Raw genomic sequence first — 21,466 nt, forward strand, 5'->3', positions numbered from 1 at the left:
ACAGAAATATTGCTTCAGATGTCGATACGCATCAGTGCACAGACGTGGTGTATTGTAAATGCACACCCCGAGTCAACGTTCGCTTGTCAACATCTAATCTTACCCAGTAGCTGGAAGCTGCGGAGTTTTTACGGGAAAACAGGTCAAAGGTCACACGAACGCGAATATATTCGTGTGTAAATGTGACGTCACCAATATTTGGTCGCAAGTATGTTGCTTGCCCAACGATTGTTTTGCTACCATCCGATATCATAATTACAGACAGATGATTTCTGCAAGGTTTAATAAACTTACTAAAACCAACAGCCGAATCTATTAGACGACATTGGCCACTATAGCGCTAGTGCTTATGAAAAAAGCAATACTTTGACTTGGCACAATGTATAGCAATGTCTTTAGATAGGGCAAATGCAATGAACAACACAGTTCTTTTGCTGTCAACTGTATTTGCAAACCGGTGCCATGAACTTACTTTGTTGTGCCCGTAAAAATACAATGTTAGACGACCGGGATTTCGCTACAAGTAAAATGGCATTTTTGTTACTTTTTGTAAGTTCGTGGTGACTAACCAATAGCGTAAGCGACTACGCCAGTTCTCGTGGCGTTAGTAGCGGTGTGCTACCGTTATTGATCATTGGAAATAGCACAAACCTAAGCGGTTATATCACACAACCATCATTGTACGCTCCAATAAATATCACATACGAATCTTGAGCATTATATCCGGGTTCGCACGAATATGAAAGCTGTGCTCATATTCGGCGAATCTATTTGGGTTTGGGTTCGCCTTGGCACATCCCTAGTTTGCATACAATCAGTGCAAGAGTTTAAATTAAAAAACAACTAAGGGCATATGATTTTAGCAAAATTGATTCTTAGCAAACGTTTCGGTTGTATCGCCAACCACATGCTGAATGCGCGTTTTTGCGGCTCCGAACCAAGCAAATGGATATTGTTGGTAAGGGAGATTGTTACACGCCGTGATAAAGTTGTAGTTTTTAGTTTGATTTCAGATCCAATTAAAGTGGCAATATGCTATTAAAGTTCTTGCTTCAATGTGATAAAAAGCGTTTGTTTCATGGATACTTCCTGAAATGGGACCCCCAAAATGTTATGGCCTACGCATGAATATTAAAGGCTGTTATCGAAACGCATTTAAAAAGGTGACTGATACATATCGGTAAATCTGTATCTGGGCGCATAAGTTTTTGCAACTATAGTAGTTATTGATCTTATCAATGTGTGGCGTGACCTTGTTCAACATTTCACCCGGTATATTACATTTGTTTGGATATTTGTTGTTCTGTTGATCCTGTGATAAAGGCATCTTTTGGGTGAACGTCGTAACAACTAGTGTACAAATCTATCTATAGCTATCTTGTAGTGGTTAGTCGATTGGTTTGTAACACCATAATGGTTGCCAACAGACAATTTGCCAGCTAACCCCAGCCATCTGTACAGTAAAAGTATTTCGTTTATTGCGTATTTTATTTTGCCAAAAAAGCGATGCTAAACATTGTGGTCGTGCCCGCAATTACATTACAACGCCGCATGTGGGATAACGCCAAAGCTGGAAGCTGCTTTGATAAGAACTTTTTCCCGTGTTCCATCATTTGGGTTTTATTTTGTTAAACAGACAATTCAGTCGCATCTCTCCAACAGGTCAGCCGACCTTCATGTGAGACTCATTGCGCCAGTATCATCGAGACAAATTGCCAGGGAAGCCGAGTAACATGCAGTACTTACTTCGAGGGGAAATATACAGTCTGTTAAGAGTAATACACAAAATGTTGGTATTTACTTCGGGGGAATGTCGGGGTACGCCCCCACTGAGTTTCTGTGGTTATCGACTGAGTCTCGGGTCTCGCACCCAAAGGATCCGACTGAGTCTCGATGTTAGCACCAGAGGTTTCTACTGTTCAGTCCAAAGTTGTTCACAAATACGTTTATTGTAGATATTCCAGTTATACAATACAGAACAGCACAGAAGTTTGTTCAATACATGGACAGTACTAAAGCAGAATCAATAGCCTAGACCCTTACACAGCAACAGTTATAAACACACTGGTTGGCAGACGCTAGGAAAAATAAAACCGTGAGCAGGAAACAAGACACGTAACACTGCATTATTTTGATCACAGCTGTCATTGCAAGTTGATTATGCCGTCATAATTCATTATGTAGTCAGTTTGTAGTATTTACAAATAAGGTTGAAACAGCGTTTTGTGTTGTCACTTAATTGGTGAAATAACAATCATTTTTTTGAATTTCCAAACGTCAAAGAACAATTTAAAGGACCATCATTTCATACTTTTTAATAACTACATCCACTTGGGCATAGCCGTAATTGAACCAGCAAACATCCTCTGCAACACACAAGAAAGCTCATGTCAAATTTTTAACGACGAATTAAAAAGCACGCTGTTTTGGCATCAACGCGTTATAACAATTGTATCATAAATTGAAAACATTTCTATGACTCTGGTCCAGAGGTGCAAAACGCAGATGGGGATGCATACCAAAAAAGTTCTCAAAATAGTGCATGAAAGCAGTATACAGAAACTTTTCTAATCACTCTTACCTTCATTTTCAAAATCGTACTGAACGTACGTATCCAACCAGCATCCACTGCCATTCTGCAATTATATAACAGTAACTTTAGCAGCATCACGACAATATAAATTTAAACCGCCTAATCCAAATTATGATGTCCAGACTATAGAACCTACCGAAAAGAAAATATTACTACTGTATGGAGGCTCATATTTCTATCACACACATTTTGACAAAAAAAACTAAAATGCGTATTTTGTTTTGCATTATGACTTAATTTTTATTTACGTTTTAAAAATCGGTATTGAATTTAAAATAAAAAGTGTATTTTCAAAATCAACTTTGTTAAAAAACAATTTTATGATTGATTTTGAAATATATTTTAAACGTTAGTTTCAAATCGGTTTTTGTTAATATATTTTGTCATATTTAATAGGTTTTTAAGCACCCTAAAAAAATCAAATATTGCATTTAACCCAGTGCATTTTTCATTTTGCGTAAAGTGTTACATCCGTTCCATTGTGTTTTTTGTTATATTTTTTTTCTCGTATAGTTATTTTGACATATAGGTTAAACAATATATCGTTCCATTGTCATAGCTGATCTAAAAGGGACTTTTGAGATGCTTTGATTTGTTAACAGTGGAAGAGCTGTTTGCGTAGGCCCACATAGAAAACATATTGAGAAGTAGCCTATTTACTAGTCTCTGGCGCAGCTCAAAATTGAAGCAATTTAATTGGCGCCGCCATGTTGGAAGATCCAACTTTCTGGTTTGCTAGCGTTGGTGCACGGTCAATTTAAAAGGGTAAATGACATTGTGGTTGTTTAACATAAAAATATTAGGTATGAAAAATAAACAAGACTTCGCTGTTCATGCGTCACAGTGAGATTCGCAGTCCAGTGTTTGGACTTGGAGAAGAAAAAAATGTATTTCGTGTTTCGTTGCAACACAAAAAGTGTGGCTTGATTTAGCAAAGTTGCTGGTGAGTGTAGCGATTTTGTGCGCATTTTGAGAGCAGTTATCGACTACATAAGTAACATAGTATGCTTTTACCAATGTTAAAAAAAGTTAAAAAGAAAACCTTTCCATACGCGAACGCATTTGCAGATTAATACAATGCGTTTTCTGTGTTGCCTAATACAAAACTTTGCGTGCTGAACCTAGAACTGTTTTTCCTGGTAACTGCTTTCATATGCTTTTTCAATTGTGTATAATTTAAATAGTAGGTTGTAACTCTTTTAAAGTTACATATTACAGAATCATGGTTATGTAAAAAAAAAATTAGCCTACCACATGCACAGGGGTGCCCCTTAAATGCCATTGTAGGCATCGTAGGTATTGGGTCTAGGCATTGACAGCCTACAATGCCTACAGTGGGTTTTTAGAGGGCATACATGTACAGGACCATTCAACAAAATGGTCACTCACATACTTTTTATGGCATTATGTCTACCTGATCAGAAAGTTTGTTATTTGCTAAAAGAGTTTTTTCTTGGTGATTGTTAATTAAGTGGACGACGGCAACATTTTTCTTATGTTAAAAAAAAATTGTTGCAAGGATTATCTGCAAATTTTTGGCAAAAGTGTTTGAAGAATTTCTACTCTGCACACATCATTTTTCCAATCTGGCATGGATATCCGGACTTGCAGGTAAAATTATCAAAGTAATATTATTTTACATATTTTAACATTTTGATACATGGTAAGGGAGAGTTGAGATACCTCAGGTAAGATATTTTATGCTGTATATGTATAGTCAAATAAATTTTGGCAGTAGTTGAGTGTTTTGAAAGAGCTCCTAAGTTTGAATATATAATTCATTTGTTGATACCTGAAAAGCATGTAAGTGACCAGTGGCGGACCTAGAAAAAATATGAGGGGAGTGTTGTGGGTAAATTTTTGTTTAAAAAAAAGCCAATAAGTTTTAAGTATTGCAGTGGGATTGTTATTAAACTTGGTGGAATCTTGTCTAACAAATATAACTCAAACCATTATTTCACAAGCGGTCATCGCGGCATGTATGTAGTAAGCACGACAAAAAAAACTAAAAAAATGTGGAGACGAACACTTGAACGTAGTGTTCATTCTTGTGCAGTGGGAATTAATCGCATTTTCACACCCATCAAACAATGTGCCAAAGTACTGAGGGTGTGTTCTGACACCAAAGTACTGAGGGTGCATGCGGTGCGCTAGATCTGCCACTGTGAGTGACCATATTGTTCAAAAATCCTGTACAGGTGGTTACATCATGATTCTATTATGCTTAACTGCTACAATATGCACTGATGTATTACTATCTTATTTACTTTAGAATTCAGCTTACCTGGAAGTGGGGACCAACAGAAAAGTTGAGTTTCAAGATGATGTTAATTTGAGTCTAAAATGAAAAAGGTACCTTGTTAAACCTATTATAAATCTTAAAATCCAACAAAATGTTTGTTATGCCACTAAGCAAAAGAAATAAGTCATTGCGTTGTGCATATTTGCATGGGCGTATCCAAGTTTTTTTTAAAGAGGTGGGTCCATAATTTTTGTAAAATTCCCTGCTTTTTCACTCTAAATTAAGCTTAATTGTGTCCGAGCATTACAAAACATGTACGCCCATGTTAGAGTGGATCGTCACATAAACTGTGTCTTGCACAATTGCATATAGATATGGGACACTCGATGCAAGATTTTGCTGTAGTACTTTTGCCACAGCTTTATTACTATTATATAAGTTTTTCTATACATTTAATGCACATAAATGATAAAATTTATTTTATTTGGTAATTTTTTAAGAAATTTGCAAAATTCATTAGCACCCTCATAGCATGCAGTGGGTGTAAACGCCAATATAAAAACAAATATTAAAAGATCTTACTAACAGCAAAACAACCATGTAACTGCACGGGCGCCGACTTCCTGGGGGCCGAGGGGCCTCGCCCCACGTGAATTTACGGCCGCCCTGGGATTTTTAAACCTTTATGTATAACTTTATTTTGTTCTGCGTCCACATTCGTTGACGTCGCAAAAACATACGCACACGCACAACTATCAACAAAGAATCGTGAGTTCAATTTATTACGTAACATTAACGCATAAACAATCGTCAATTCTCTTTCACTTCAACAATGCACATTCTTATGTCGTACAAGGCAGTGTTTATTGGTTAGCAACTGTACATCCCAGTCGACAGATATTGAGCTCCAAGTCTAGATCTACACAATGGCTAAATGACCACCAGCAAACATAAAAATTGATTCCTTTTTTGTTCCAATAAACAAAAACAAAAAAAAAACAGAAGAAACAGGTGTCTCGCAAGCTAGTTCGTTGACAGAGACCTCTACCTCAGGTGAAAGCAATAGGGAAACGACATCTTCTTCTACTAAAGCTTACACAAGAAAATTTCAAACAAGTTGGATAGACGATCATTCTTGGATATCATACGATGATACCACAGGTCTTGCGACGTGTTCTTTTTGTAAGTGGGCATTTCAGTCTGGCAAAGTTTGCCCCAAAACAAAAACCGTTCTCTTAAATAAAGATAAAGTATGGATCGATGGCTTCAACAATTGGAAAAAGGGAAAATATGCGTTTGATAAGCATGCTGGCACAAAATACCATAAGGAATGCCAGGAATCAAAATTATTCAACTCTAGTTCACCTGGGTCTGGGATTGTTGGGGAAATAAGAAGGAACCAAAGCAACACTGCTGCAGAGAACAGAAAAGCGCTTTTGTGCCCATCAAGTGTTACGCAATGTGGTAGTTAGAGTGAAAGATGCAAAATATTACAGTTTAAATGCAGACGAAACGACAGATGCGTCTTGTGAAGAACAACCTTCAATCTGTGTCCGTTATGTAGACTCAACGTTTTCTATTTTGGAAGATTTTCTTGGGTTCTACAACGTCGCAAAAACTGATGCAAAATCTTTGTTTTCAGTCATAAAAACTGCCCTGCTGTCCTTAGATATAAATATTCAAGATTGTCGTGGACAGGCTTACGACGGCGCAGCAAATATGCGTGGCCACCTGAAAGGTCTTCAAATGCTGTTCAAAGAAGAGAACAGTCTTGCACCATATGTATACTGCGCAGGTCATCAACTGAATTTAGTTGTCCAAGACGTTTTTAATGCAAACCACGATGGTATAAATGCTTTAAGTGCTGTGGTAAACTTTGTTAGAGGTTCCCCAAAACGGATTGTGATGTTTGAGAATTTCACGCTTGGCAACGAGGAAGTTAAGTTAACTTTACATCCTCTCTGTCCAACCCGTTGGGTCTTGCGACTTCCAGCTCTCTCAATGCGTTTTTGGCAAACTAAGAAAACATACTCGATTGGCTGCACGAAGTGACTTCAAATACCGAGACAGATAGTTTGACCAGAAACAAAGCAAGATCCTATTTGTTGTCACTGGAAACCTTTTCCACGTACTTTATGATTCGCTTGTTTCAACGCTTGCTTTTATCGTTCCATCCAGTACATGTTGCCATTCAAAGTAAAGACATGTCGATTGGAAAATGCAAGACATTGTTGGGTAACTTGGTTGACATTCTGTCAGCTGATGCACCATCCACAGAAAATGCCGAAGGGTTTTTTACAAGCACAAAGCAGGACGCAGATTATTTAAAGATTAACGAACCAATTTTCCGAAAAAATCGTGGCCGATCGACCAACAGCGCAGCTACGACAGAGGAATATTACATCAAGGTATACGCTGAAATGTTAAGTACTGCATCCTCTTCACTCCTCACCCGTTACGACGCTCACGGTTTGCAATTTGTGGAAACCATTGAAAAGGTACTCAGCGGAAAAACCACTGACATCACCGGAGAAACAATTGCAACACAATTTCCTGATATAAATGCAGATAATCTAATGACCGAGGTATGCCAATTTAGCGCGTACAAGCAACATAAAGGGTTAGGGAACTTTACGCCAGACAGCTTTCACAAATTGTTCTGTGATGATGACACTTTGCCTGTGATTCTTCCGAACACCGCAAAGCTTTTAAAATTATATCTAACGCTGTCCTGCGAGGCCGAACGGTCCTTTAGCACTTTGCGCCGAGTGAAGTCGTATCTTCGATGCACCATGACACAAAAACGCCTTAATCACGCGTGTATTATGTCGTCCCACAAGGAAATGGTTGATAATCTGGACAAAACAAAGCTAATCGCCGAATTTATTTCTGCCAACGTTGTCAGAAAAAACACTTTCGTTTGAATAGTGTGTTTCCCCCATGTGTGTGCTGTAAAAACCTTGTATGTTCTGCAGGGGCGCAACTAGGGGGGCTGGTTTGTCGGCATGCCAGGTCCCTTTGTTGTCTGCGTATGTTGGTACAGCGCCAAATCATATTCGCATTTACTAAACGGCGGTAATCTTTCGATTGTTACTAAGGATTTACTCCATACGTCACCACAAAAAATGACGTAATTTTTCTCATTTTGTTCGGTGGACAAGACATTGTTATTGAGGCTAACTGTTGTAGTTACAGAAGAAACTGACGCAAAAGTTGGTCAAGCAGAGTATACTATAGTAACCTATATAGACACGTCGAAAGAACGACATGCGAGAAAATATGCTCAAGCGTGCTAAAGTGTAATTGTTACAAAACAATACCTCTAATAATGGAACTGTTCCATAAAAATGTAATTTCTGGCTCACAATGGAACTATTATTTTTACGTTTTGACCTATTTAAGCGTCGTTTTAGTTGAAACAAATGATATCGGTGATGATATTCTATTATATTTGCCTGTCCCCTTTAAATTCCGCTAGTTGCGCCACTGATGTTCTGTTTTGTTCTACGTTAATAAACGTGTTGTAGCCATTGATTCTGCGCAAAAAAAGCATGCAGCTGGGCAACACTTACATACACTATCACTATTCACACCACATACGTTGACTTCATAAAAATTTCGCCCCTTATGATTTTGAGTCAAGTCGGCGCCTATGTGTAACTGCATTCATATAACCGACATGCAAATAATGTTAAACTAAAAATACATGTTGGTTTTGTGCATGTGAGACACAAATCATTCCAATTCTACTAATAATCCTTTCTGGGTGTTCTTGTGGCAAACAGCACAGCGCTTTTGTGTTTCGAATCCACTGCGGTAATAATCAATTCTGTCAGTGCGGACTCCCAAATTCACTCTACGGCTTGTTGAAAAAATTCTTCCATGTGGTCTCGTCACTTCTAGTGTTGGTTGTTTAGAAATTTGAAGGTATGGGGATACTACTTTTAAAGGAAAAGTGTAGGTCTTTTTTATTTCGGTTTAGTCAGCACAATATCCAAGCATTTTGCATAACCATGACAAACAAAGCCCACCACCATTTCTTGTTTCGTATTAAAATTATGTACCTGCTGATGTTTATTTTACACCTGTCTGCGCCTCCCATTGATTTATTGTACAAGGTGATTAACTAAGGCTGTTTCACAGACACCGTCTTGCGTTTTTTTCTGCTGTCTGCTGTAGCAGCATTGGATCCAACATAAACGCTTTTTTTGTCGTTCCAGCCCACGATCGTAATAATGTTTGTTGGGTCGCTCTGTTGGTCCTAACATCCTCTTGGATGTTTTTAAATTAACTTTGTTTGCATTATAGGGCATTTACCAAACCAATTGCGGTGGACATTTCCAGTGGCTTTTGTGTTTTATAGTAATTGCAATAACATAAAACATTATATTAAATCTGTCGTCAGGTGCATTAGATTGTTGTGCTCACATTTGCCATTGTTACCAAACATGTTGCATTGTTACGAAATTTGTTGCATTGTTACGAAACAAGCTCAACTTTAAGAGACTGGGACAAAAGTGGTCTCGTAATTACAATAGCATGTGCTTTTCTCAGTGTAAACCATTTTTTGCGCTGCAGAACAAAACTAAGATACTTTCGTGTTTAAACACATTGCAAAAATGAGGCTTACCGGGCTACATCATGTAATTTTTTATGTATATATGTTTTCTTGACCACATTTATTGATCGTCACAATATCTCTTATTTGAGTTTTCCATAATGTAATGCAATTGTGCAAACCTCCGTCCATGTTTGTGTCTATTTCCAATAGCGTAAACAACACGGACGTACATAACAGCGAAAAATAGAGGAATTTTCCCCAAAATTTAGGACCCCAAATTACAGTTAACATTAGTTATGACGTCATGATGGGACCTACGGTGCAAGTACTACCACAAAAATTCACATCGAGTGTTCCATGGCGTTACACAATTGTGCAAGCCAGGAAGCCACTGTTTATGTGACGGTTTGCACCAACACTGGCGTTCGTACTTCGCAATGCTCGACCACAATTAAGCTTAGTTTACACCGGAAAATTGTCGAATTTCAAAAAAAAATCCACACCCCCTCTTTAAAAATCGTGGATACACCTATGTAAGTACTAACATTAAATCGACGGTGGTCTTCATCCTCTTCATATTTGTCCCAGCAATGGGATATCTGTTTCTGTAAATAGTATATACCTGGTTAAACCTCCTGTAAATGCATGTCTATTTTAAAATCATTATTACAATGTTTTACCAGCAGGGATAATGTCTCACATAGCATACAAGAAATCAGTACATATATGTAAATGTAGTCACATTGTGCATGTTTGTAAATACAGTAAATAAGTGAAGCTTTTTCAATGAGGGTTTGCGCTTCTAGGAATGTTAAACATTTTACTATTTTTTCTGCAACCCAGCGAAATTCACATCAGTGGACATACCTGAAAAACAGCTTCATTGTTATTGTACCCATTTGGAGCAAGGATGTATCGGTTTTCCTGAAATAAAACAACATGTACCAGGACTTTTAAACAACAGGTACCAGCCTATTCTAAATGTATGTTATAAAATCTAACCACGGAACAAATACATATGTTTTAACCTTTTTTGTAAGGGTCTATTAAAAAAGTGTGAGATAGCCAGAGTCAATATCAGAAAACAGCAGCACTTGATAACCAATTGAGTGGCAGGAATATTAACATTTGACTGCACAGATTTTATCTCCTGATATTTCTCTCCACCAGATTGTGTTTGGTTAAAATCAATTATATTTGAGTAAAAGGTTTGTGTCATGATTATTCAGGTGGGTTGACACTTATCAGTAACGAAATGTTGTAATGATACACACAAAAATTGTTGACCTTTTTCAGAAAAATTTACTTCAAAAGTTTGATAAATTGTATTTTACACTGCAATAGCTCTAAGACAAGCTTGTCAGTTTTCGAAATACTCCCATGTCTGTTCAATCTTTAAAGCCCCATATTAATATACGTCACATGCACTAGAATTACAAGACGGTTTTCGAAATACTCCCATGTCTGTTCAATCTTTAAAGCCCAATATTAATATACGTCACATGCACTAGAATTACAAGACGGTTTTCGAAATACTCCCATGTCTGTTCAATCTTTAAAGCCCAGTATTAATATACGTCACATGCACTAGAATTACGAGACAGTTTTGTGACACCAGCCACCTGCACTGCAACACTATGGTCTTGCAATGTTTTTAACCTTTTTTGGTTAATTACCTGATATTGACCTACATTTTTTCTAAAATACTTAAATTTACTTTGCAGTGGATGTCACATTGGAAATTAGGTACTTACACAAGAATTATGTCCGTCTGATTGACGAGTCTGAAATAAACAAAAAAGGTATTAAATATTATAAATTATGAACGTGTGATATTGGGCTTATAACTTTCTTTTTGATGCAGCGAATGTGACATTATTATTCTGGATATTGTTACTTTATATTCTTCTGTTAGAGTAGTGGTTCTTAACCTGTGTTCAATCGAACCCCTGGGGTTTGATGGTAACTTTCAGGGGTTCGGCAGAGGTCAAAGGATTTACAAAAAATAAGCGAACGTTTTGCTGCCAGGCATAGTAATTAGAGGGAATTGCTCGAAACAAACATTGGTTTCAATAAACACTTAGAAACTGTGCCAAAAGAGCAATTCCTATTAACAATATTTATATGCAAAAAATATTCAATGAGAGCTGCAGACACTGTGTACACCTGTACATTTTTTACAGCCATTGTTTATCTTGTTTTGCTCCAAAAATATTAAATGCAAGTGTATGTGCAGGAAATATTTTGCAGATTTTTGAGACATCTATATGTGGAGAATAAACGTCCACACATCAATTCTCTGCATTAAAAGAAGGCTTTTAACCCTGAAATCACTCAGTTGTAACCAAAAGAAACGTTCTTTGACCAATATTCAATTTTTAAGGTAATATAATAGCAAGAAAACAAAAAAAATTACTCCTCTAGTACTTTGATATGTTTAGCTTTAAAGACCGCATATCACTATTTCTGTCAAAAAAGTTTCGCAGGGAATGCCTGTCTTGTACAGGCCTCTGTCATGAAGAAACTCAGTTATGTCACAAGGCAACCTGTGATGCATTGGGGTCAAATTTAGGTTTGAATGAGCAGGGAGACACTTTCTCCAGGGTGATTTCCAGCGTGTTTGGTGCATTTTTTTTGCCTTTTTAGTCCGTCATTTTATACTGGGTGTTGTCGAAAAGTTCAAGGGGATGTAGCTCTAAAAATTGAATCACAGAAGTATACCTTAATTTGTCAATTTATGATAGGCCTGGCTGGGTCAAAACTAGTTGCAGGATAGTGGAAAAATTTGTCACATAAAAGTTGCTTTGGTAGCCCCTTGGGACTGCTTTTGCAATCCTACAGGGCATAAGATACTCCTGGAGGCTCCTCAGATCCTAGCTGTTTATTGTCCAATGCAACTGCAATCATTTTTTCCCCTTTGAATAGTACCAGTGGAGCTTATGGGTCACAAGCCACAGGAATTGTTTTGGGCAAGAAAGCAAATTACTCAGTATAGATATATTCGCTGATAACCTTCAAAACTTGATTTGGAAGATTTAATACTGATATGGGGCCCTAAGAATAATTTGCCCTTTTCGACCACTAAAATGTATGTCAAGTTTGTAATGAAATTAGTTCCTTTAGCTATTTGGAAGGACTTACAATGTTTTTAGGCAGCTCCAAGCATTGGTTGCCACCAAGTGAAATTTTTTTTAAATAGTATATTTTTTTTAATTGCCCACATTTTACCCTATTAAACCATGGCCAATGACAGTCTAAAGTCCAAATTAAACTCTGATGGGTGAACTGAATTAGATTATTATACAAAGTTACACAGTTTCCTTCTGTAATTCCATTTTAACTGTAGGGGCTGTAACATGGCAGGCTCTACAAAGTTACAGGTCATAAGCCACCCGTGTCACAGAAAATTGTGCATCAACTCCGACCATCTCAGCCTTGAGCCAAGAAACATCAACATGCAGAAGCTGAGGTGCAAACTTTGGCAGTCTTGTGAGGGCCATGGCGTTTACGAAGACTGTCTGCTATAGAGTTAGGTATGTCCAAAAGTTGTTACTGTGATGATGATGATTCCGGCTGGTAGGTTTCCTTAATGTTGAGGTGCTTTTTCTTTGTAGAGTTTATACCTCTGCTTTCTCCTAAGTTTCCTTTGTTGCTGCGGTGGCTGCAATGGAGCTTCTCCGCCATTGAAGTGCTTCCACGGATGCTAACATTTGCAAAGCAAGGGACCCTTTCTCCAATGAGCATCCAGCATAATTGCAAGCCAAAGCCTATGCTGAACTAATTCCATTGTTTCTCTGTAGGACTGCATGAGCCCGACCACTGCAGGTTGAGTAGTATGTCCTTCCCTTGGGCATGACATGGCCGAGGGTTAAGTTGACACTTTCACATTTGTTCGTGACAAGTCTGGGTCTCATTCTGGAGACATTTGCTATGGTGAAAAACTTGTTCACTTCTTTTTTCAATCTCAGCTGATATTCTTGGGGTATCTTCTAGGGATGTGCCAAATGGACAAAGATTCAGGTTCGTGCGAATCCGAATAAATAGAAACATTATTCGCGCAAACCCGAATATATTCGTATGTAAGTGTGACTTCAGAAATATAGTAATAGTCGTTTGCATCACATGCGCAAGTATGTTGCTTCACCAACTATTGTTTTGCTATCATACGACAAATAAATGACATACAGCTTATTTCTGCAAAGTTAAATAAACTTTTGGAAACCAACAACCAAGTCTATACTATACAAAATAACAGTGACCTTTATCGCTATAGTGTTTAGGAAAAACGATATTTTGATTGACATAACGTAATAAAGCCGTTATGTCATGATTGACCAAATATAACGTTGAACAATACAGGAATTCTGTTCTTTTGTTTTCAAATGCGCTTCTGTTTTTGGTGACGAAAAAGCAAAAACGACTACACCAGTTCTCACGGCGTTATAAGCGGTGTGCTACCGTTATTGGTCATGCGAAAAAGACAAAAACCTTGGTGGTTGTATCACACAAATGCTTAAATATTCGCATATGAATCTTGCGCAATATTCGGGTTCGCGCGAATATGAAATCTGTGCTGATATTCGGCTAATCTATTCGGGTTCGCCTTGGAACATCCCTAGTATCTTTAGTCCCATGTTTGTGTTTTTTTCTTCGGCAAACGTAGGCGTGGACCTTGCAGTCTGTGTTATTTCCATGGCAGCAAGTAATGGCAGCATTCACAAGTACCATCATCTTTCTACTGATGTCCGAATATTCTGTCATATTGCTTGACACTACCAGCATATTCTCCTATAACGCGATTCTGTGTGTGGTGATTTTTCACTTTGGGTTAATGGTCCTTGATTTTTCGAACAGCATGATATGGAGATCTTGCCCTATGGACAATGCAGTGCCTTTGAAGAGGGTCATGGTTTTGGTGGAGCGGTGTAGAAAGTCCATTGAATGGCTTGCTGTAAGTGCCAGTGGTGATTTCTTTAACTTGAAATTTGTGACAGGAAAGAATAGATCCCAACTCACGCCTGACGTCCCATTCCATTTTGCCAATTAGCAAATGTTTATCGAAAAGTTTGTGTATTGTGGGATTCCGGCTCTTTCTTGCCATAGTTGAAACAGCCAGAACGTCCTTGGCGGGACTGCTGTAGTTTTTCTGCTGCTATTCCCATAATTTGGCTTGCTGCTTGACCAAGGTATGGCTTGCCTGTGTCTTGGCGCAGATTGTAGCGACAGTCAGATCGTAGGTTGACTGGGTGATCAACCGGAAGTCCACATTGTTCATTTCTTTCGATGCAATCATTACGCAATGCTTGCATATTGCTTTCATTTACCAGCTCAAAGCGTTTGGAAGCCCGTCAGGTCAATTCAATAGTATCGCTGCCACTGTGGGTGAGGGAAGGTCGACGTAGCTACGGAACACTTGTGCAGGACCCAGTTGAGCATTAACAGCATTTAAGTCTTTCGACCTCCCTGCATCAGGGCAGCAGGCCATTGACATTGTTTGTACAAAGTCTCGAATGAAGAGAAAATCAGGCATGTTGAACATGCAGCCCTTGCAGTAAAACCACACCTAATGTTGCGCTCATCAGTAATCACAGGTGTACTGGGACATATCCTACATCACCCTTGTCTGTTAAAAGTATGATGTTCATGGCAAAAGTCCTCAATAAAACAAATAAACATGCCGGTGCGGTTTCCAGTGGGCATTGAAAATGAACTGTTTTTTGTTTTCAGCTCTTCGATTGGTCGCACATCATGAACTGAGGACCGCAACACATGGACTGCTTGCAAGTCGCCCCTCACCCGATCATGAAACTTCCTCATTTGATTAGCTAAAAATAATAACAACACCACTGTAAGTTCTTATGTTTTCATGCCCTTAATTACAATTTCATCATAATAACATTTTTTTTATAGCATGTTTTTATAGCAAGCTAGGGCAAGTGCTGTACAGTGATTCGAATAAAATAACACTATATACCAAATTACTTTGAGTTACTTTTGCCACACTTTTTACATAAATTTACATGAAATATCAGGATTATTGGTGAAAAATGAAGTCAATTCAAAATCATATCAAGAACACTAACCAATTTCTTTCTATAGTTTTTTGAAAACAAACATACAACAAACAAAGTCAAGTCTCAAACCTAAAAGACAGTGCCAGGCTGGCAGTCCAGAAGAAGAGGCAACTTCACCAGGACCAAACACATCGCAGTTTTCAGGCATCATTACCACGGTCAAATGAGTGTTTCTCTTTGCCACTCATACTGCAGGTTGGTTTGACATGGTTACTTGTTGCTTAGCTATTGCGGCAAAAGTCCTCAATTAAGCATGCCTAAATTGACTATCTGGTTTCCAGTGGGCATTGAAAATGAACTGTTTTTTTGTTTTCAGCTCTTCGATTGGTCACACATCATGAACTGAGGACCGCAACACATGGACTGCTTGCAAGTCGCCCTCACCCGATCATGAAACTTCCTTATTTGATTAGCTAAAAATAATAACAACACCACTGTAAGTTCTTATGTTTTCATGCCCTCAATTACAATTTCATCATAATAACAGTTTTTTTGCTAGCATGTAAAGCTAGGGCAAGTACTGTAAAATGATTTAAATAAAATAACACTATATGCCAAATTACTTTGAGTTACTTTTGCCACACTTTTTCACATAAATTTACATGAAATATTAGAATTATTGGTGAAAAATGAAGTCAATTCAAAATCATATCAAGAACACTAACCAATTTCTTTCTATAGTTTTTGAAAACAAACATACAACAAACAAAGTCAAGTCTCATACCTGAAAGACAGTGCCAGGCTGGCAGTCCAGAAGAAGAGGCAACTTCACCAGAACCAAACACATCGCAGTTTCCAGGCATCATTACCACGGGCAAATGAGTGTTTCTCTTTGCCACTCATACTGCAGGTTGGTTTGACGTGATTACTTGTTGCTTAGCTATTGCGGCAAAAGTTCTCAATTAAGCATGCCTAAATTGACTATCCGGTTTCCAGTGGGCATTGAAAATGAACTGTTTTTTGTTTTCAGCTCTTCGATTGGTCGCACATCATGAACTGAGGACTGCAACACATGGACTGCTTGCAAGTCGCCCTCACCCGATCATGAAACTTCCTTATTTGATTAGCTAAAAATAATAACAACACCACTGTAAGTTCTTATGTTTTCATGCCCTCAATTACAATTTCATCATAATAACAGTTTTTTTGCTAGCATGTAAAGCTAGGGCAAGTACTGTAAAATGATTTAAATAAAATAACACTATATGCCAAATTACTTTGAGTTACTTTTGCCACACTTTTTCACATAAATTTACATGAAATATTAGAATTATTGGTGAAAAATGAAGTCAATTCAAAATCATATCAAGAACACTAACCAATTTCTTTCTATAGTTTTTGAAAACAAACATACAACAAACAAAGTCAAGTCTCATACCTGAAAGACAGTGCCAGGCTGGCAGTCCAGAAGAAGAGGCAACTTCACCAGAACCAAACACATCGCAGTTTCCAGGCATCATTACCACGGGCAAATGAGTGTTTCTCTTTGCCACTCATACTAAAGGTTGGTTTGACAATGTAGCTCGTTCCATTAACCTTTTTATGGCTATTAGCACTTCCAATATTCCCTGAATTGCAGCTTTTTTTCTTTGCATCTTTTCACTTACAACACTATTGTACACATAGTTTTGTGCTTGCATGTATGTACTGTTATGTAAGTACAAAAACTAACTGAACCTGCTGTAGTTGTGAACACTTTATTTCACTTGCGAGATAATATATGTTCACACACCATATACCTGTACTATTGCTTTGTTTTAAGGCTCCACCAACAAGAACCATACTTCTTTATAAGTGTACAGCGAGCACCACAAATAACAGGACAGGTATAAATACATTTATCATTTTTTGGTCCCCAGCAGGCAGTAATGGTGGTCTGCTGTCTGGGGTTTGTGGCAAGGACAATGTTAGCATTTCTGTTGTGTGCTGTATTGACATCTTATGGAATAAATAATGGGCATTTTTTGCTAATTGCACAAATTAATTAATCAACTGGCAAATCACTTAGTATGTGTATTAATGCTGATAACCTTCAAAACTTGATAGTGGGATTTAAACTGATATGGGACCCAAAGTAGACCTAAAAGTTGAACTGCTGATAACCTCCATGTCATGCATCATACGAGATGAAATACAGGGTCATAACAAAAGAAATATATTAAAAACTAATTTCAAATTTAAAGTATATGTTCATATCCCCTTCAAACAACACCACATTCACCAAAAATGGTTTTTGGTAAATTATATTCCTGAATACTGCTCTTCTGGCAATTTTTTTTGCATTGATGTTTCAGCTGTTATGCAGAAGAGCAGTATACGGCAATAAAACATGCCTGGCAGCATCAGTAACAATTTATTAGGTAAGTTTTTTGACTCACCAGAATTTTGAGGTTTACTGTATTTTCTCCTTTTTCCAATGTACAAAGCACCTGCAAAATAGATAAGTGTTTGTAGATTTGCATTAATGTTTTTTTTTGTTTACCTGCTGACGAAAATCCGGCATGTTTATTGTTTTGCTTTTACACGAAAACCGACGAGTTCTATTGTTTAGGTTTCACGCTAAATTCACGCACCGGCTACATGTGATCACGTTCCACAAGACGCCATAGAAATTATTTAAACGCGCATGGCACAGTATGAATGGCAAAAATGTTTGGTAAGTGATTCTTAATTGGGTGGCCGTTGCTGGAATATAAAATTTTGTTTGAAGTTGTGATGAATAGAATAGGCGAAAACGTTGCTGGAATCCATTTTTATTTTCATCGTGTCTTGGTATGCCACGTTTATACGATAAACTAATGTGTAATTTCATAATAGTTCTGCTTCTGTTTTAGGGTGTGCGCATATTTATTGAATAAATTTCAACATAGAACCTTATTGTTTTTACTGTTTTGGATTTCAGGTTTGAAAGCTACTACGCTACATTTTACATAACTTCAGACAAATTAAAATTGTGTTTAACTGTTTGAACACCTGACACTTACCACATACTTAAATCTTTAAATCCTAACCGAAAATATTCGACTGCTGTCATCGCCAAATCAGTCTGGAATATGACAGCTGTGCACTCTTGTGCTAAAATGCACACAACATGATTGCTTGGGCTTGTGTATATTCACAAATTGCACCATATTCGTTCCTTTTGTTGAACTCTAAAATAAACGATACAAAGCTTTAGCCTCGGTACAGTTTAACTGCTTCAATAAACCTCATGCGATCTGGTACCTGAATAGTTACTAGTACCTTTTTTGACGGTAGTAGCACACAACTTGCCTGCGCAAAAAATCGACCTGTGACGAATAAACCTATGTACTGACCTTATGTCTGATTTTACCTTCAGCCAAGATACCATCATACCTCCCCCCCCCCCCCCCCCCCCTCAAAACATTAAGTCGTATTGTCTTACACAATCCACATTAACAAAAAGTCAAAAGACTGTTGTGTCGGCAATTGTGTCAAGTTGTAATGAAATTGAAGCTACAAAAGGTATACAGTACGTCTACACAAGCCGCCCCATAAACGCCACTTCGAGCCTCACTAACGAACACATTTTTTGATGCGTTCCTATAACACTTGACGGCCACATTTTTTTTTATACGATCAAATTCGACCAAAACCAAGTTACGTTTCCGTGGAAAACCGTCGTCTGACCTGAAACGACGTGCAAAAGCGAAAAAGTAATTCCACAGCAATGGTTACTGCTTGCATATAGTGTGTTTTGAAAGCAAATTATCCCGGTGTACCAAAAACATTGGTTGGTGCAAAAGCTATGAATATTCATCAAATGCAGGCGTCCGTTGTGTTTGGCCGCAAAAAAGTACGTTTTGTTGTAAAACGAACAATCCGTTGTTGCAATTCGCTTTAAATATCTTGCCACGCACAAACATATGCTTAAAATATAGTGCATTTAGCACATTATAGCAGAACGTTTCGGAAACGGCCAAATGTTCGATTTAGGACTAAATGTACTTTTATACATAGTATAGTATTATAGAATATTCTAGTTGATTTGTTTTGTGAAAAGACACATAAAAGTTAAAAACAACACCTAAAAGCGGTTTTACATTACTGCCACAGCGAAAGAATGTGTAATTCGGTAATGATTCATTCCGCTAGGTGGTGCTATCACTCCGGATTCGAGAGGTATCTTACAATTGATGCGAAAAATAGCTTATAGCAAGCATACCAGAGGAGTGGGACCACGGACCAGTGCCTTCACAAATAACAGACGTTTAAAAAAAATATCTTGAGCCATTGCGAGAGCACTAAGGCTTTGTATTCCTGGCTTCAAACCGCCAATACCATTCAACCCAAAGCACAAGCTGTATGAGAGTCCTTAGTCAATGACAGAGTACCTTGGATGCAAATATATATAAAAATATACCTCAAGCTATAGTGGAAACTAAATTAATAAGTTTTCAAATTACGCTAAATCTCAGGACCATTGTGACCAACAAAAAGTTAAAATTATCTGAAATTTACAGAAACAGGTCCATGCGTCTTTTGCGAAAATGTCGCTGAAATGGTTTTACATTTATTTGTAAATTTCCATATTGTAAAACGTTACTGGGAAAATGTATGCGGTTGGCTTCGTGCCCCTTGTATTTCTCTCCTTCGCATTTGCTGTTCGGTTTACATCAAAACAACACTATTTTTGAATGCTTTTCAAACTGCGCTTATCTTTGTGCCCGATTTGTAATTTATCGATGCAAATACGCTAAGAGGCAACCAACAACAACAAAATTTGTAAATCTGTTGCAAACAACAAGATCTATTGAACTAAACATCGCCAGTGAGAAATACCGTACCAAACCAAATTATTACAAAAGAAAGTGGTCCTACGCTGCTTGACGTGAAGCATATACCCATGTAACTTGACTCCTTGTGCTGATTTCTCGCCATTGTGTTTAACCATTTTTCAATCAAAAAAAATGATGCGAGACTCTAGAAAGAGGCAAGAAAGAAGTTCGCGCGAATCCTGATAAACAGCAATGTATAAAACAAACATTCCTCAAGCTGTGGATTCGGTTGGAACACTTTTGAAACAAGAACAACCATTGTGTGAATGACAAGGAGCAATGTGTGTATTTTCCAGCAGTTTACAATAACCTGTTGTAAGTGTTACGCCCCGCTGCACACCTGGTCTCGTGACGACACAAGTAGTGCCAATGTTATGTATTCCTTTTTTTCTTGTGTTTCTTACGTTTTTTCTTGCGTTTTTAGTGTTTATGCGCTTGATGCAATATGTTGACAAAACCCTGAATAAGTCTCGCCGGATTACAGACGAAACGTCGGTTTCGAATAAATAACTTCAGAAACTTAAGTGCCAGAAGAACGATTTTGATTAATTAGTATGCCTGGCAGCAAAAATAGCAGTATACTTTTGAAAAAGGCCAAATGGCCAACACGGTTTGTGAAAACCATAATCCCCTGTTTGAAAGATGGGTCGAACGACTCCCAAAAGAGGCTTAAGGCCGCATATCAGTATTAAATCCCAAAAATCTAGTTTTGAAGGCTATCACCATTAATACCCATACTGAGTGATTTGCTTTTTTGCCAACAACAATTCCTGTGGTCAGTGACCCATGAAGATCTACTGGTACTATTCATAGAGAAAAAAAATTGATTGCAGCTGCATCCGCCAAAACACAGCAAGGATCTGAGGAGCCTCCAGGAGGATCTTTTGTCCTATAGGATAGCAAAAACAGTCCCAGGGGGCAACCAAAGCAACTTTCCTGTGACAATTTTTTTTGCCATTGCATAGAAAAGGGTTAGGGCCAACATTAAATTGCAAATTGGATGAGGTTTTTGTGATTCACTTTTTCGGAAAACCGTCTTACATTTTTTTGCAGCCAATTTAGCTAAAATAATGACTGATCGGGGGCCTAAATGACCCCTAGGTGGTGCTTTAAGCAACTATCTTGCAACTAATTTTCACCTTACTGCGTAGCCAAGAGGCGGGCCTAACATAAAATCACAAATTAAGGTATACTTCT

At 37.9% G+C, this 21,466-nt stretch overlaps 1 protein-coding gene and 1 long non-coding RNA gene across 7 annotated transcripts; one reads left to right on the plus strand and one right to left on the minus strand.

The window, feature by feature from the left end:
* Positions 1-2,010: 2,010 nt before the first annotated feature.
* Positions 2,011-18,035, minus strand: LOC145905592 (uncharacterized). The gene is made up of 7 exons (XM_082992837.1): positions 17,849-18,035; positions 11,151-11,180; positions 10,264-10,320; positions 9,942-10,001; positions 4,878-4,931; positions 2,582-2,636; positions 2,011-2,366 (listed from the first exon to the last, which is right to left on the minus strand). Exons 1-7 carry the CDS (start codon positions 17,930-17,932, stop codon positions 2,290-2,292), a joined length of 417 nt encoding a protein of 138 aa, XP_082848963.1. The 5' UTR covers positions 17,933-18,035; the 3' UTR covers positions 2,011-2,289.
* LOC145905593 (uncharacterized) lies at positions 3,348-20,824 on the plus strand. Of its 6 annotated transcripts, none has more exons than XR_014402755.1 (14): positions 3,348-3,536; positions 4,113-4,204; positions 4,866-4,945; positions 10,240-10,360; positions 11,121-11,198; positions 15,124-15,244; positions 15,496-15,665; positions 15,787-15,906; positions 16,152-16,320; positions 16,441-16,560; positions 16,806-16,974; positions 17,233-17,296; positions 17,765-17,830; positions 18,022-18,347. It is a non-coding gene; the product is annotated as an uncharacterized LOC145905593 (long non-coding RNA). The 6 variants fall into 6 exon arrangements; XR_014402757.1 differs by lacking the exon at positions 3,348-3,536 and adding an exon at positions 19,587-20,824 and having other exon boundaries at positions 3,909-4,204; positions 18,022-18,126; XR_014402756.1 differs by lacking the exon at positions 3,348-3,536 and adding an exon at positions 18,373-18,512 and having other exon boundaries at positions 3,909-4,204; positions 18,022-18,126.
* The last annotated feature ends 642 nt before the right edge of the window (positions 20,825-21,466 follow it).

Source organism: Ascidia mentula, chromosome 6 (genome assembly GCF_947561715.1).
Source record: "Ascidia mentula chromosome 6, kaAscMent1.1, whole genome shotgun sequence".
NCBI classification, from domain to species: Eukaryota; Metazoa; Chordata; class Ascidiacea; order Phlebobranchia; family Ascidiidae; genus Ascidia; species Ascidia mentula.

Bases quoted from the DNA above. Each gene is read 5' to 3' on its own strand.
- LOC145905592 (XM_082992837.1), bottom strand. From the start codon at position 17,932: ATGCAAATCTACAAACACTTATCTATTTTGCAGGTGCTTTGTACATTG. The intron at 10,321-11,150 runs GTAAGTACCTAA...GTTTTATTTCAG, and splicing joins CAGACGGACATAATTCTTGT to GAAAACCGATACATCCTTGC. The intron at 2,367-2,581 runs GTAAGAGTGATT...TGTGTGTTGCAG, and splicing joins GTACGATTTTGAAAATGAAG to AGGATGTTTGCTGGTTCAAT.